This window comes from Azolla caroliniana, unplaced genomic scaffold, assembly GCF_043228905.1.
Source record: "Azolla caroliniana isolate FFs.n. ecotype wild unplaced genomic scaffold, voAzoCaro1.0.p SCAF_11, whole genome shotgun sequence".
Taxonomy (NCBI): domain Eukaryota; kingdom Viridiplantae; phylum Streptophyta; class Polypodiopsida; order Salviniales; family Salviniaceae; genus Azolla; species Azolla caroliniana.
This window is the reverse complement of record NW_028230446.1, coordinates 20060401-20077475: the sequence shown is the minus strand read 5'-3', so window position 1 is coordinate 20077475 and position 17075 is coordinate 20060401. Positions and strand designations below refer to the sequence as shown.

Genomic DNA, 17075 nt, shown 5'->3' with positions numbered 1-17075 from the left:
TATCAATCTGGATCCACACTTTTTTGTACCTTGCCAATCGGTGCATGCACCGTTTTGTATCAGAACCGGATGCCTATGTAAAGGATCCGGATTGTATGTATTACAGAGCGAGTAATATACTATGCTGTGTCATTTTGTGTACTTGCCATCTGTGCTTTCATATCTTGATCTTACGTGTGTCAATCTATCCATCTCTCTCTGACCGCACCTTTGGGGAAAGTATTCCTCAAAGGGATACCTAGTGTTTGTAGCTAAGGTCTAGTCCAGGATTAACATCAACCACACATTAGCCAATCTTACGTGTTTTGGATTTTGTGCATGTGTTCCAGAACGTAACCGGAGAAATTATAATTATACGTGTGCATCAATCCATCCCTCCAACCACACCTTTGGGGAAAGTATTCATGAAAAGGGATACCTAGTGTGTGTGGCTAAGGTCTAGCCCAGGATTAACATCAACCACACATTAGCTAATCAATTGAATTTAATGTTGAAGAAGTGCTAAAGTTGAATGAAAATGTTCCTATGGTGCACTATAAAAGGCAAAGGGAGAACTTTGGGGTACTCAAGTAGATATTAGAATTACTTGAACTTGAACTAACCACTATCAAACATGCACATGTTCTTCCCAACAAGATAGATGGCATCAAATAGAAGAAGTGACCAAATGGGTTACTCTCCATGCAATCGTTGCGACCCAATTTTGATATACCTATAAGAGATTATCATATTTTCGCTAATCGACACCAAATGTTCTAGATGAACCATGGGTAGGTTGGTTACCTAATATGAAAGCAACCAAATGATGTCTCTCTATCATAAGTCGATAGAAGATAGAGCTTGGTTAGTTATAAAGACATATCTAAAATGACTCATTACCCAACTTATAGGATGGTAATGTCAAGTTTCAAGTATTGGATGTAGTATGAGTATCCCATCTTCCATTCCATGTAATGGTAGCCATCACCAAAGTTGAATGTAGGGTGACAAAAGTGTTTCTTTGATAGGCAATTGTAAACAACATAAAAGTTGATTCTTTTGAGACGAGACATGCTTTATATGTTTCGTGATTGATGAGAGTACCATGTATAGATTCTTACATGCCCAATTGCTAAAGCCATTTGAGTTGTTATGCCACAACCTTGGGCAATGATAACTAGGAACATTTTTTCATCCTTTACGTGGTTTTTTGTCAAGACGCTAGAGCTTAACCCTCACCATCCTGCAAGGCAGTGTTGGACCAATTTACTTATTAGGATCTATGGTATTAAATTGGAGCATGAGTGAGAAATTAATTATTGTTTGATGGTATTAATGGAATACAAGAATAGGTATGTTAACTTAAATGAAATTGTTTTGACAATTCTTGCGATTGAGGAGCTCTATGGTTGCGTTATCCTTATAGGATGTTCCATTGTGTCTATTAGTTTTAAGCCACCTTGGATGGTTTACCTCGTAATGAGATCCTCGCTATCAAAGTAGAGGATTTCATGAAAATGAGGAGTTACATCTTCCCTTCTTTTTTAAGGACCTATCACAACTTAGGCTGGCAGATATTAAAGAATTTGTGAGCAACCCCTTATCCATAGCGGCCCTTGATAATATCTTCTGACACTCAACTGACTCCTCCCGATTGTTTGGTCTAGTAGGTGCCCAATATACACGAGAGGTGTTTGGCCTAGTAGGACCCCTCCTAATTGCGTGCTTTACGCGAGCGTGATGAGAGATTAGCTTGTTATGAAGGACTTGTGATGGGCCAATCATTTTGGTCTTAGAGGATGTTAATATACCTATCTTTCTTGCTTGCTTTTCTCTAGGAATCTACAACGGTTTGGTGTCGGCTTTAAACTGGCTTAGGGGTTTCCAAACTTGAACCGAACCGGTTCTTAAACCGGTTTAATTGAGCCGTTTAAGCCTTAACAGGCTTGGTAACCGGTTTGAGCTCGGATGGTCAAGCCTAAACCGAACCGCGAGCGTGTCGATGTGTTCTTCGTTTCCTCTTCACGTAATGAATTGAATGAATGCAGGAACACGCACGCCGCCGTGGAGAACTCACACATAACCATGGCTTCTTCTCGCTCAAAGCTAATTCAAATAGCAGGGAGGGTCATTCTTAACCCTAACCCTAATCGTTCCATTTTCATCAGAGAAACCTCTACTGCAACTTCGTCACCATCAGTAGACCCATCACTATCCTCGTCATCCTCTTCTTCGTCTGAATCTTGGAAACCTCCCAATCTGAAGAAATTCTCCATCTACAGATGGCGTCCTGACGAGGGTGGGAAACCCATCATGAAAGCCTACACCATTGACACCTCGGAGTGTGGCCCCATGGTCTTAGACGCTCTAATCAAGATAAAGAATGAGGTCGACCGAACCCTCACGTTCCGTCGCTCCTGCCGAGAGGGCATATGTGGCTCTTGTGCAATGAATATAGATGGTTGTAATGTCCTCGCTTGTCTTACGAAGATTGATTCGAACCCTAACCGCGACACCCTTGTCTCTCCCCTTCCACACATGTATGTGGTGAAAGACCTTGTGGTGGATATGTCTAACTTCTATAATCAATTTAAGAGTGTTGAGCCTTGGCTTAAGACGAAGAAACCTCCACCAGTCATTGGGAAGGAGTACTTGCAAACGAAGCAAGATCGAGCAAAGCTAGATGGTCTGTACGAGTGTATCGTGTGTGCTTGTTGTAGTGCTTCTTGCCCTAGCTATTGGTGGAACCCTGAGAAATACCTTGGGCCTGCTGCACTTCTCCATGCTCACAGGTCAGCTCATTTATGTGTTTCTTTATAAAGAGTTTTTTACGTTTTCTGGCATTATCAAGGATGTGTTTAAAATGGTTTTCAACACTGACAATGATAATACGCTGTGACAATGATAATTCCAGCGTATATGTTTAATGTAGTGTAGTATGTAACCTTATGTTGATGGAGTGAGATAAGTGTCATTACATAGTGGATTGCTAAAAATAATCGTGACGTTTAATGAGTGAATCTGAGATTTGCCCTTTAGTTCGATGAGCCTTCTGGATCTCTGCCCCAACAAAATAGTTAAATTGATCGCAATTAAGGGAGAGGTAGGTCCTATATATTTGGGGAAATGATTGCACAATCAGCCATAGTGTTGCCTAGGACTTATTTATATATTATAAATCGGCCTTGTTTATGATGTAAATTGTTTATTTTTGGTTACAAAAGTAAAATGGTTTGGCACAGACGTGATATGTAGCCTTCCATTTGAGAGACAGGCCCATTAATCCATTGCATCAATTTGGAATAGTTTGGAAATATGCTTAGGGTACATTGTATATTCAAGGTCAAATCAACCAATATATGACACTTTGGATGGTTTTGGTTTAGACATAAAACAAGTGTTCATTGATAATAATTTCTAGCTAGTTATCGGTATTGCTACAAAAGTATCACCATATACCAGTTATTAGAAAGGATGAATTAGAATCAATCGATGTACCAACGCTTGATTGGTATATAATATGTAGCTAGTTATTGGTATATAACTAGAAAGGATGAGTTAGAATTGTTTGATGTACCAAGTGTTAATTGGTATATAATCTCTAGCTAGTTATTGGTATATAACTACATAAGTATCACCATATACCACTTGCGAGAAGGATCAGTTAGAATTGTTTGATGTAGAAGCATGTGTGTCACCATAGCTTACTTTGTTAGAAAGGATGATGTAGAAGCATATAGTAACCTTATGTTAATGATGTGAATTCGGCCAGAGCCTTATTAGGCCATGACTGACCACCTGATTGCCCATCATTTAGGCTATTATTATCTCTTCATAAACTGAAGGTTGGATTTGCTTACAAAGAGGGCTAGTTAACCTATTGCATACCAAAAGCTCTAACCAACTAAGCAGCTATCACCTAGACCTTCCCATTGTATGTTTTGTGTGCATGATCATTGAGAAACCATGTTGTGCTAGATACAGTTGTGCTTATTAATAACAAGGGAATAGCTTCAAAATGACATAGATAACCTTATTTCACATAAGCATTCTTTTTCTGATTACAGGTGGATAGCGGATAGCAGGGATGAATACACAAAAGAGAGGTTACAATCAATTGATGATAAGTTCAAGCTTTATCGATGCCACACTATTATGAATTGTGCACGAAGTTGTCCTAAAGGTTTGAGTCCTGGCAAGCAGATCGCAATCATCAAGAAGTTGCAGGTCATGCGAACGTGATCGTTTTTGTTCTTCAGAAGACCTTTATGACTTTCCAGTTTTATTCGTTTAATTTTTCAAATGATTTTAGATGTCGATTTAGAGTTGGAAGCACGAATTTATAGAATAGAACTTTCTGGACATTTTCATGAATATTTTACTTGTCACATATTAAATAGAATATTCATAGAATGTTTTACTTGTTGCATACCAAATCTGAGCCTTTTTATTTATGATTTGGTTGAATAATTTGAAATTTCCATCTACTTATACTGTTTTTGCATGGGATGCCATTTGTATATTGGCATATTTGTAGTCTCATTTAAATACAGCGTTCAAATTATGGAACCTGATTGAACACATAAATAATGTGTTATTGGTAATAATAATTGGATACACTAATGTGGGCAAGTACTGTAAGCCCCATCAATAAAATTAACTGAAACTCAGTTTCTCCCTACTTGATTCTGGAAAGCTTTGCTTGTTTACAACCAAGCACAATTGAGATAAAAAGCACGTGAAAATGTAACCAATGGATTTTGCACAACCCAAGGGTTTTGTTGAGAATCAAGCTCGACATAGAGCAATGTGTGAACACACCTTTTGAGAATCTATGATTACTTAAAGGTCAAGAGTCACACCACCACTCTCTACACATTAAACTATGTGTTATAGATTCTATGACACATAACTAATGGTTCCACATTCCACATGACCGTAAGACTTCACATTCTTCAAGGCTCTAGTGAGAGAGTGAACGTTGTAGTGAGTAAATGAAGAGAGAGGGTGACTCTATATAAAGCACCCTCCTCCTACTCCATATTAAGTTGGTTGTGACTCCTTGTAACGCTATTTTGTATCTCATATTCTACTTGTTAATATACATCTCTTTCTTCTTCTTGAGTACTTCATATCGTCTCTTATCTATCTTGTGTTTCTCTCCTCTCCTCTCTTCTCTCACACACACATAACTCACATCTCTTCCGCTTCACAAGAATCATATCTGATTCTTTACATGGTATCAGAGCGATTTGGTAGCTTGATCTAGCCCACTCGCCTCATCGTGGTCGTGTGTTGTGCTCTACACCGACGTTCAAGAAGAACTGGCTCATCGTTATCGTAGTGCCACTACATAGCTCGTGTTCGAGAGAGAAGGAAAAGAAAAGAAGGAAGAAATCTACATCGACAATGAATACTCGAATGGGGAGCGCTCTCCCTAGCAAGAAGTTGGATCGCAATAACTTTGCATCTTGGGAGCACCAATACAAGATGCACCAATACCTTGTCAGCCAAGGCTATTAGAGCTACATCAAAGGAGCACAAGAAAATCGGCCCAACCCCGAAGACGCCGACTATGCAACATGGGAGCAAGCGGCAAGCCGAGTAATGCATTGTTTGGCGACATGTGTTCACGACCACATGCTCGGGTACATTCGAGAAGCCAAGACGCCGAAGGAAGGGTGGGAGAATCTACGAAAGATTCTCGCTGCCAACACTACCGCGAGAAAGCTTCAACTCCGCCAAGAGTTGAATAATACCCAACAAAGGGATATGTCCGTCACGAGCTACACCTTGAAGATCAAGGAGCTTTGTGATTCGCTCGGCTCGATAAGCGTAAACGTGGAGGATGACGAGATGGTGCAAATATGCCTCGGCGGCCTTGCACCAAGATTCGGCGCGATGTGGACCGTCGTACTAGCATGGGAGAATCTGCCCTCGTTCTTCGAACTTCAATCCATGTTGTTGGTCAAAGAAAACCATGTTTGAACAAGGAGTAGAGCCTCGTATGGCCAAATGCTCTACACACATTCGGACGAAGGAAGAGGATGCTGTCGTGCAAGAAGAGGCCGATTCGGCCAAGGAAGAGGCAAACGAGGCAGACCGATTTATGAAAATAACTCTCAATTACGGCAACAAGATGGAGGCCATCGGGGAACCTTTGGAAGAAGGGGGAGCCACCATTCCGGTCCGAGCCGAAAAACCTCAATCGAATGCGGATATTGCGGGAAAGTCGGCCACCACAAAGAAGAATGTCGTAAGAAGATACACGAGTCGGCTTCCACTAGCCGACAACTCACCAACTACGCCATCAACTCCGACTATGACAATCGCGGCGAAATGTTCGTGATGAGATATAGAGCGAATTCTATGTCGGCCTCTACTTCTACTAATGCCTCCGGTCTGGAAGACGTATGGTTCGTTGATTCCGGTGCCTCGAACCATATGAAGTCGCATCAAGAATGGCTCCGAGAACTTCGAGAGTCGGACCAACCCGGCTATGTCGAAACCGGAGACGATACTAAGCACCTGATTCGGCACATTGGCAATGTTCCGTTCGGAGAAGAAGGTAAGCAAACTTATATTAAAAATTTCTTGCATGTACCAACTATCACGAAGAATTTGGTCTCTGTCGGCCAAATTGTAGAGCAAGGAATGCAAGTACGATTTAATCAAGGTGGTTGCTTCATCGAAAAAGAGGGCTGACTCATCGCACGCGAACGAAGAGAGGGCCGAATGTTCATTCTCGACTCACACGAGATGAAATCGGCCATGTTCGCAAAGGGCATGAAAGCCGATTCTGACATAGAGTTATGGCACAAGCAGATTGGCCATATCAACCTCCAAAAGCTCAAGAAAGGAGTCGTCATCAGGCTCCCGACATTCACGGAGAAAGAGATTGAAGACGTGTGTGCCAGTTGCCAATTCGGCAAGCAACATCGGCACCCATCTCCGAAGGAGCGGAACGTGAGCAAAGGCGTACTCGACGTAATTCATTCCAATGTATGGGGTCCGGCTCAAACGGCAACATTTGGCGGATGTCGATACTACGTGACCTTCATCGACGACTTCTCTAGGCACACTTGGATCTACCCAATGCGACAAAAGAGCGAAGTGTTCGGACACTTCCAAAAATTTAAGAATGAAGTCGAGAAAACCACGGGCCAACATGTACGATGTCTTCAGTCGTATGGAGGCAAGGAGTACATCTCCGACGAATTTTCGGCATTTCTACGAAAAGAAGGAATATGGCGAGAATTTTCGTGTCGACATACGCCACAACAAAACGGAGTGGCCGAACGCAAGAATCGGCACATCCTCGAAGTGGCACGGGCTATGCTTAACGAAAAGCACATGCCGAAATCGTATTGGGTAGAAGCAGCTAACATGGTTGTCTATCTCATGAATCGGTGTACGACATCGGGTGTGCACGAACTTACTCCGTACGAGAAGTTCTTCGGAAAGAAGCCGGACCTATCGCATGTTCGGATATTCGACTCCATTACGTACGTGCACATCCCTGACGAGAAGCGTCAAAAGCTTGACCCGAAGTCGGAGAAATGTATCCTCGTACGATACTCTCTGGAGCAAAAGGGGTACAAGTGCTACAACCCCTCAACTCGAAAATCTCGAGTAAGTCGAGACGTCATTTTTGACGAGTCCGCATCCTGGTACGCACCAGAGACAACTTCAACTCCGATTCCGCTCAACCCGAAATCCGCCGAACAAGAGATAGAGGATGAAGATCGCCTTACGCGCATGTTCGAAGAAAGTCCGATCACGACCCAACTGAGCGGACCATAAGAGCCTTTGAGCGATCAAAGCACGTCTCAACCAAGTCTGAAGTTGGACAAAGGGAAGGCCAAAATGCTGAAGTATGAAGATGCTCATTTCGATGGCAACGAATCGACTCACTCCCTCGATAGTGAGTTCGAAGGCCTTGACATCCAGACAAATTGAGTGATGAAAGCCTTAGAATCCGCAAACGAGAAGCTACGTCGATCCACCCGTGAAAAGAACCATGTAAGCCGCTTTGGCTACGATGAGTATATGGCATACCATTACACCTTTATGATGAAGGTTGCAACAGTAGGGGAGCCGGAAACCTTTTCCGAAGCCCCAAAGGACCCGCGATGGATCGAAGCAATGAACGAGGAGATGCGTGCACTACGCAAGAACGACACATGGGATATTGTTCCCCACTCACTGCACAAGAAGGCGATAGGCTACAGATGGATCTACAAGGTGAAGTATAATGTCGATGGCTCCGTCAATCGCTATAAAGCTCGACTCGTAGCGAAAGGATACGCACAAACACATGGAGTCGACTACGAAGAGACCTTTGCCCTGGTGGCAAAGATGATGACTGTGTGGACCGTGATCGCACTTGTAGCAGCGAAATGGTGGCACCTCCAACAAATGGACGTAAAGAACGCCTTTCTTCAAGGTGAATTAGAAGAGGAGGTGTACATGGTTCAACCACCTGGCTTTGAATCCAACATCCATCCAAAAGTTGTATGTCGACTCAAGAAGCCTATCTACGGCCTCAAGCAAGCACCACGTGCTTGGCATTCGAAGATTACGCAATATCTTCATCAAATCGGCTTTCGAATGTCGAAATCCGACAACTCCCTCTATGTACAAAACGAGTCTAAAAGCCCAATTGTCATCATTCTATACGTGGATGATCTCGTTATTGGAGGTGAGCATTTAGTCGACATCAACAAGGTGAAGTCCCTCCTCTCCAACAAATTTGAGATGACGGACATGAAGGAGCTACACTACTTCCTAGGCATCAAGGTGATTCGGAATCCGGCCGGCATTATGATCTCTCAATGGCACTACATTCTCAACTTGTTATACAAGTTCGGGATGACGAAGTGCAAATCGATCGCTACGCCTCTCGATAGAAACCTCAAACTAGATGCCGACTCCGGCACGAACGAGTGCGATCCGACTCAATATCGACAACTGATCAGGAGTCTCATCTATCTCACGATCACACGACCCGACCTTAGCTATCCGGTCAGACTCCTTAGCCAATTCATGCAAACTTCGCAAAATATCCATTTCGATTACGCTAAGCGAGTATTACGATATATGAGCAGAACAATGGATTACGACATTCTCTACAAATCGGCCACACCAATACGACTCAAAGGATACACGGACGCGAATTGGGCTGGCTATAAAGCCGATCGACGATCGACCTCCAGATTCGTCTTCTCCCTTGGCAGCGGAGCGATTTCGTGGAATAGTAAGAAGCAGCCTATCGTCGCTCTTTCAAGTACAGAGGCGGAATACAGGGGTGCATCCGTAGCTGCATGTGAAGCCGTATGGCTTAAGAGGATTTTGAAGGATCTGGGTGTTCCCATCAAGGATCCAACCCCCTTTTACTGCGACAACATGAGCAGTATTTATTTGGCTCGGAACCCGGTGTTCCACGCACGCACAAAGCATATCGAAGTGCACTATCACTTCATTCGAGAGCATGTTCATGCCGGAGATGTCGACCTTCTACACATCAACACAAATCTTCAAACGGCTGACATCTTCACGAAAGCCCTAGGAGCCGACAAGCTTCGGCAATTCATGTCAGACCTTGGATTGACGATCCCTGAATTGCCAAGCTTGAGGGGGAGTACAAGCAAGAATCGGATACCGACTGAACCGGGTACGAGCCGAAACGAACAACGGAGATAGTCTGAACCGGATACCAGCCGAAGTAGACATCAACCGAAAGGAGCCGACCCGAGTTGAGCTTGAGGGGGCGTGTTGAGAATCAAGCTCAACATAGAGCAACGTGTGAACACACCATTTGAGAATCTATGATTACTTAAAGGTCAAGAGTCACACCACCACTCTCTACACATTAAACTATGTGTCATAGATTCATATTCTATGACACATAACTAATGGTTCCACATTCCCCATGACCGAAAGACTTCACATTCTTCAAGGCTCTAGTGAGAGAGTGAACGTTGTAGTGAGTAAATGAAGAGAGAGGGTGACTCTATATAAAGCACCCTCCTACTCCATATTAAGTCGGTTGTGACTCCTTGTAACGCTATTTTGTATCTCATATTCTACTTGTTAATATACATCTCCTTCTTCTTGAGTACTTCATATTGTCTCTTATCTATCTTGTGTTTCTCTCCTCTCCTCTCTTCTCTCACACATACACACATAACTCACATCTCTTCCGCTCCACAAGAATCATATCCAATTCTTTACAAGTTTTAAAGCCTTACATAACAAATTCTAGATTTTGCTTACTGTGCATGCAACTATTATATGCTACATTTATTTTCGCATGACTGTAATCTCTGTTAGTTCTTGTACATGGAAATCAATCTTTTGATACACCATCATTAATTACAAACAAAATTGTGGTAGGTCAAGTTGTATGGGTTAAATTTTGGCAGTATAGCACATTTCTATGCTTAGAAAGAATTGTCATTGAAGAGTTCATGAAAGTGAAATTTAAGGTGCTGCAAGATTTTGCAGTCTACGAGATGAAATTTTGACACGCATGTTCCTCTCATGACACTAAAAAATAGGGTTGAGGCACACTTATTATGAAGTTTCTCATAACACTGCACAGGGAAAGATCAGACTCTTGTCATGGTATAGAGATTGTTTCTCAAAACATTGCGCACAGAAATTTTTTCCTGTACTTCTACAGACCTTTTCCTACCCCACAAAATAAAAAATTCGTCCTACATTTTAATGGATAAGATTACGATTTGGTCCTACTTATTAGACTCATTGAGATACCTCCAAGAGAAATGCCTTCATACATAGCAGCTCCAATGTGTTACTGTGAGCCGTGCCTTTCACTTATGCCAAATACTAATATTGAGGTGCATAACAGAGAAATTGGGCAAAATCTTGAACTTCTAGCAAAACGAACCAAGTTGAAACTCTCCTTTAGGTTTCATTTTATTAAAAATGTGTTCTAACACAAACTTGCGGGAGAGTAACCACAAATACTGAAGATTCACCAGATCCAACTCAAACTCACAGTTTCACTTTGTTCCAAGCATTCAACAGGAAATTCTAATTTGGGTCTGGAACACCACAATTGGGGCTGTTAAGCTGTTATAACTGTTCAGGAAATAGCCCAGATAATGCCTTTTCCTATTATAAATTTGTAAACAAGGCTTACTTTGATAAAGAAAAAGTGTCAAATTAGAGATCATGGACTTCGACCATCAGAAAACTCTGGATTCCTGTCAAGGATTTAGGGTTTGCAAATTAGTGTTCTCGTAAAATAGACAGCAGGAATTAATTGAGAGTTTTTGAATGAAAGAAGTGCAAAAATTTGAAGAAATACCTCCATACATGATCCAAAATAAGAAGCCTTGGCCCAGGAGGAATCTTGACATCTTGAAGTGCACTGCCTCAAAATTATAATTATTTAGCAAATGTTCTAACACCATAAATTTACAGAAAGAATCTCATTCTCACGCAGTACACAGACCTGTCATTCAAAAGTGGTAAAGTGCTGTCATTGAGTAGACCCTTTTTGAAATTCTTTTCGTAGCGCTCTAAACCAAGATTATGCAGCATGCTTTTCACATTCACATAAGACAAGTCAGTTGAATTGGGTTGGATCCGCTTTCCAAGCTGCATACAATAAAAAGTTTCAAGTTCAGGAAAAATAAAGATACTGTGTTATCAGTTGTCTACTGCATAAAACGGTGCATCAACACTCTGAACATGCTTGATCATGTCCAAAAGGTGTTAAGAGTTACAAGTGAGAGCTCATAACTAATTAGAAATGACCTTGGTGGTTTTATTGTGTAGTCCACATGACTTTATTTCTTCTGAAGGCTAGTATGTCTGAGAACGAAGTCTATGGATGTGACTTTGCTTACATAGAAGAAGACACGTGCACTTCAACGTGAATCAACCAGGGTGGTTCTATATTTTAAATATTTAACATGCTGAAAATCATGATTGCAGCAAAGCCATCAAAAACAAAAAAAACTGAATCTACTCTTACCGCCCACATCTTCGAACATAAATGAGTGGCTTCACGAAGGTTACTCCCATCAACCATCAACTAGCTAGAAGATAGTTCACCTGCAGCATTGCTGAGGCTATCCCATGTTGTAGACCTTAGATTCTGACCTTTCATTAATCCCCCTAAACCCCATCACTTATCAGCACCTATACTAATAATGCACATACGTACAACAGACTTGCATGTTATACACCTGGCAATAGCTCTTGCTATGGGTGTTCAGACTGACATGAGGCTTCAACTTCTCATTTCACCCAGTAAAATTCCTCTGCAAGCCTGTGCATTGCCTGTGTTGTTCTCACAACGTCATAACATACTAGAGAAACCACTTGGTTTGGGGAGGAATATCATATCTGTCGCGAATAAACTCAATAACATAAGTCACAATATCTTGCTCATTGCACAACACTTCTCAGATATGACTGGCTATGCCTGCAATTATCATAGATAATCATACTGCCTCCTATCTTGATGAACAGGGTGTCCGTTAGAACGAATCTAGATTCTGTACTAATTAATGCAATGTGTGGGCAGACATCAAATCTTGAAACCCCCTTAATGGCAGATTTTACAACAATATAATGTCCTTTTCGGTTTAATCTGTTGTATATTTCCTTTTTAGAAGCACTTTTTGTTTATTTACCAAAAGATCTTAAATGTTTTCCTTTTGTGGACACTCCCATGGAATGGTAAAAACAAAAATGTCAAACCTTGTACATGCCACCCTGTATAAGAGCGAAAAAAGACCCTGTCACTATTGCATTCGGAATCTTTTCTAGGCCCCCCACGCCACTAACCAGGGAGAATAGTGCACCTGATCCAAATGCAGATACTACACTGCATTGCAATATCCAGACAAGTGTTAAGGAAGCTAACACCAATATAACTAACCAGCATTATACAGATATCAAAATTGTTCTCCATACCTAGTTTGCAAATCATCAACCCCTCCTCGTGCTCTTTTCATTGCACAGGCTATTCCAGAATTTGCACCACTCATCACTGCAAAATTGCGAGCTTGAATGAATGGACCACCCGCTAATGCCTGCACAGACCAAACATGAGATACTGATTCAAGAATAAATGAAAGCAAATGTGTCGGCTAAAATGTTCAATTTACTGAAAATAAAATATTAACATCATTAGAGAAATAAAGATGCTCTAAAGAATTTCATTAAGAAAATGTGATCCATATGTTGTCATCGTCAACATCTCATGATATAACCATTCATTTGAAATAATTTGACAACCCAATCTGAGTATCACAACTCTTTGGGAGTTTATGTGAAAAAGTGATAGGCTTTCCTTTCCTGCTCAAAAAGCAGCTCTTGTTCAAATAAAACATTTAATCTGAAATGGTAACAACTCATTGGATATTTTGGTATCCACACAAATGCCAAATGCTCCTTTCAAGAACGCTGAACAATAAAGAAAAACGCTTTTCTAGAGTTTTTGAACAAAACCGCTCTCATAAATTTGCGTCATATAATCCCTGACCCAAAGGTGTTGCAATTAGCGAAACCTTATGATTCACATCAGAGAAAGCATTAACGTTATAGCATTTGGAAGTGAATAAATGGGATTATACTTTCCAACACCAATAATAGAGACAAATATTCTATTTTGAATCATATTTAAGCAACAAAATGAGCCATTTTCTAGGTTCATAAAGACATTTTCACACTTCAAACCAATTCTTAAATTCAATACCTATTGCTGCACATCCCCCACAGCTTACTTGGAAGGAATCTTCTCTTCTATTACTTTCTTTCGTTTAGACTAACCTTCAACCATTTGACGGGCTTTTCTCAAATGTTTTCAGTTTTCAGTCATATGATTTATCCTAAAAGCTTGGTGTAAACTTTCCGAAAACAAATCTCCCTTCCGTTTTTCTGGTTGAACTTGCTGAATGGTTTCCAAACTTTCACTTGGATCATCAAAAATTTCGAGTGTCAAGATGAACATCAATCAGTTTCGTCAAAGGGAAGGTATTCACACCTATGGACTCCACTCTGAGTACATCAATGATTCCTTAAAGTTGGTGGACGTTTATTGCCAAAGGGTTGAAGCTTTTGACTTATCTATTTTCTCGGTGTTCCTAAACTTCTTTGTTATACACACGACGAAAGATTCGTAATCTTTTTGTTTCATTGTTGTACTAATCTCTGATGACACTGTCAAAAAGAGTGTTTTCAGGTTTCTAGGTTTCGATAATCAGTTTTTTTGCTTGAAAACCTATGAAACACTTTTTTTAAATAAATAAATACAGAAAAACGAATGTAATTTAATTATGAAATATAAATCAGTTCTCAAGGATAACATCTGATGCTAGTTACATAAATGAACTGATTTCAGTAATTAATTAGGTTGTAAATCTGGCTAATTTCAAACCAAAGAGTGCCAAAATTCAGAAACTGGTTTCTGAACTTCTCAGAGATTGATTTATGAGACTTCAGAACTTGTTTCCTGATATTTCAAAAATGAAAATGAAAATGATTTCTGGAGTATCAGAAATGTGACAGAGGGGGAAGATGGAAGAAGAGTCAGTCAACAGTCAGAAAGACTTGATGCAGCTTGTGCTATGTTGACCTAATGAGTTACCACTAGGGTACCAATTGATCCAACCACAGTTGCTCGAACATGAGAATCATGATGAAGATGACCTGTACAGACAACTGTGTGATGAACTAACACTCTGCTGCTGCTCAGAAACCCTGATTTTAGATCTAAATGATATTAACACTCGCCTTCTGGCTACTATAGTAACTGAGTACCAATTGATCAAACCACAGTTGCTCAAACATGAGAGCTGTTCTCTATACTCAACCAAACAGATCAAAACAGCAAATCCCACAAAGGGTTTCTTGAGAGACATTCCAATGCCACATTGATGAATAATATCTCTGATGACTGATCATCTGAGAATAAGGGATGACAACAAAGATGCATAACCAGAAAATATAAGGAAAACAACAGTATAATTTGGAGACCTTTCCAAAAGCCAATAATTTTACCAGCAACAATAATAGAGAAAATATATACATATAGACCATTGGGATCCTAGTTTCATGAGGATGATTCAGTTCACAATTCAACACTTCACATACAAGTTCTTCGTTGATTATGGTGCAAATCACATAATCTGATCCTTGATTCAAACTGCGATGGATTCTGTAACATTCTCTTCAAACCCAAAAAAGAACTTCATTGCACAGTTCCCAAGGACTTGAGAATCAAATTTGAGTATGCATGAGCTCAATTAATCACGCCAGATACTTGAGCCTTGATTCAAACTGCAGTGGATGGTAACATGCTCCTCAAACGAAAACTTCATCATATAGTTCATTAGGTCCTGAGGAACTAAGTTGAGTATATGTGAGCTCAATTAATGTTAGATAATGCTCACTTGAGAACCATGAAATTTTCTTATCTCAGTAACCTAGGTAGATGATGCGAGATTTATCCTCTTCTCTAAGTTACTCTCAAGGCCATAGGTTAGATGTTTGATCTGATTCTAATCCTAGATCACAGTGAGTGATCCAGAACAGCTCCCTGATGATTGAATAAAATTCTTTAATCAAAATGGCCATCAGAAACGCACAAATACGTTCTTCCAAGAGGTCAGCATCAAAATGACCATCAGCTCAAATGAGATGCATTATCTTAATTAGTGGTAAACTATGTTCCAAACCAAAGTGAAACAGATAAATGAGCAACTACTCCCCAATACAAGTTCCGGGTTAATGCCACCCTAGAAGCTGGGTTAGCTGGGTTAAAGCTTAGATTTTCCTTGAATACCACGTCAAACATTGGGCTAGAGCAGAATGTTTAGCTTAAAGTACCCATATTTTATTCAAGCTTAATGTTGCTTAATTACCATCTCAAAGGGTTGAAACATAATATTGACTTAAATACCGCCTCAAAAGTTGGGCAAGAGCATTGCTTAAATACGACATAAAAGTTGAATAAAATCTTAATCTTTGGTTTAAATACCGCCTGGAAAATGGGTTAAGGCGTAAACTTGACTTCAATACGTACTACCTCAAAAGTTGTGTGAAAGCTTAGTTGTTGGCCTAAATGCCACCGCAGAACCTGGGTGAGAGCTTTAAATATGAACTTCAAAGATTTAATCTTCGTTTAAATACCACCTCAACTGTTGGGTGGAAGCTTAATGTCCATTGAATATCTCCTCAGAAGTTGGGGTGAAAGTTTTTGTTTTTTCTTGGCTTAACATAGATACCACTTCGAACTTTGAGTGGAAGCTTAGCCTTGCCTGAAGCACCATCTCAAAAGTCTGACGAAAACTTAACCTCAACTTAAACACGGCCTCAAACGTTGGGTGATAACTAAATACTGATGTTGGGGTGAAAGGTTAACCTTGTCTTAAATAGCACCAGGGAATTTGAATAATGTAGGCTTAAATAGCGGCATGGAAGAGGAGAGAATTAAGAAGAAGCAAGAAGCAAGATGCTTGCAAAGATAGAGGGAACTGGAGACGGATGTAAAAAAGCAGAGAAGAAGGGAAGAGAAAGGTTGTACCTGGGCTTGTTGGAAGGAAGCCATGAGTTGAGGATTGAGGCCTTGGGTAGCAGCAGGTGAAGGGAACGCATTACGGACGTCGCCAGAGAGAAGACCCATGAGGCCACCGAGGGCAGCCCCCTGCGCCGCGTGGATGACCGTGGTTATGCCCACCTCCACAGCCGCGGGTTGTTGCCTCATCCAACCATTGAATTCATCGCCTTGCAACACAGACTTGGCCTTGCCTTCTATGTCCTTGAGGCGCTGTAGGAACGAAGGCGGCGCAGCAGCAGTAGTCTCCGCCATGGATGAGAACCAGTGCCTTCTCTCTAGACTGCTATCTCTCTCTCTCTCTCTCTCTCTCTCTCTCTCTCTCTCTATCTATCTCTGTGTCTCTGTTTCTGTTCTTGCTTGCTTGCTTGCTGTGTGAAACAGAGCCTTCTGTGTGTGTGAGTGTCTTCACTCTGTGTCTGTATCTGTGTCTGTGTATGTAGAGCTATGTACATGTATTGTAATGACTCAGTGTGTCAGTGTATATATGTATATGTAT

The 17075-nt window shown here is 40.9% G+C and overlaps 2 protein-coding genes across 2 annotated transcripts; one reads left to right on the top strand and one right to left on the bottom strand.

Annotated features, from left to right (window-relative positions):
* The first annotated feature begins 2051 nt into the window (after positions 1-2051).
* LOC147858391 (succinate dehydrogenase [ubiquinone] iron-sulfur subunit 2, mitochondrial-like) lies at positions 2052-4387 on the top strand. Its single transcript, XM_087326689.1, has 2 exons — positions 2052-2771; positions 4047-4387. The coding sequence occupies exons 1-2, from the start codon at positions 2065-2067 to the stop codon at positions 4219-4221; spliced, it is 882 nt and encodes a 293-aa protein (XP_087182815.1). The 5' UTR covers positions 2052-2064; the 3' UTR covers positions 4222-4387.
* Positions 4388-10684: 6297 nt separating this feature from the next.
* Positions 10685-16869, bottom strand: LOC147858390 (chloroplastic import inner membrane translocase subunit HP30-2-like). The gene is made up of 6 exons (XM_087327475.1): positions 16547-16869; positions 12934-13052; positions 12718-12844; positions 11462-11607; positions 11315-11377; positions 10685-11210 (listed from the first exon to the last, which is right to left on the bottom strand). The coding sequence occupies exons 1-6, from the start codon at positions 16829-16831 to the stop codon at positions 11177-11179; spliced, it is 774 nt and encodes a 257-aa protein (XP_087183601.1). The 5' UTR covers positions 16832-16869; the 3' UTR covers positions 10685-11176.
* Positions 16870-17075: the final 206 nt, after the last annotated feature.

Bases quoted from the DNA above. Each gene is read 5' to 3' on its own strand.
- LOC147858390 (XM_087327475.1), bottom strand. From the start codon at position 16,831: ATGGCGGAGACTACTGCTGCTGCGCCGCCTTCGTTCCTACAGCGCCTC. The intron at 11,378-11,461 runs GTCTGTGTACTG...ATTTTGAGGCAG, and splicing joins TTACCACTTTTGAATGACAG to TGCACTTCAAGATGTCAAGA. The intron at 11,211-11,314 runs GTATTTCTTCAA...AATCCTTGACAG, and splicing joins ATTTTGGATCATGTATGGAG to GAATCCAGAGTTTTCTGATG.
- LOC147858391 (XM_087326689.1), top strand. From the start codon at position 2,065: ATGGCTTCTTCTCGCTCAAAGCTAATTCAAATAGCAGGGAGGGTCATT. The intron at 2,772-4,046 runs GTCAGCTCATTT...TTCTGATTACAG, and splicing joins GCACTTCTCCATGCTCACAG to GTGGATAGCGGATAGCAGGG.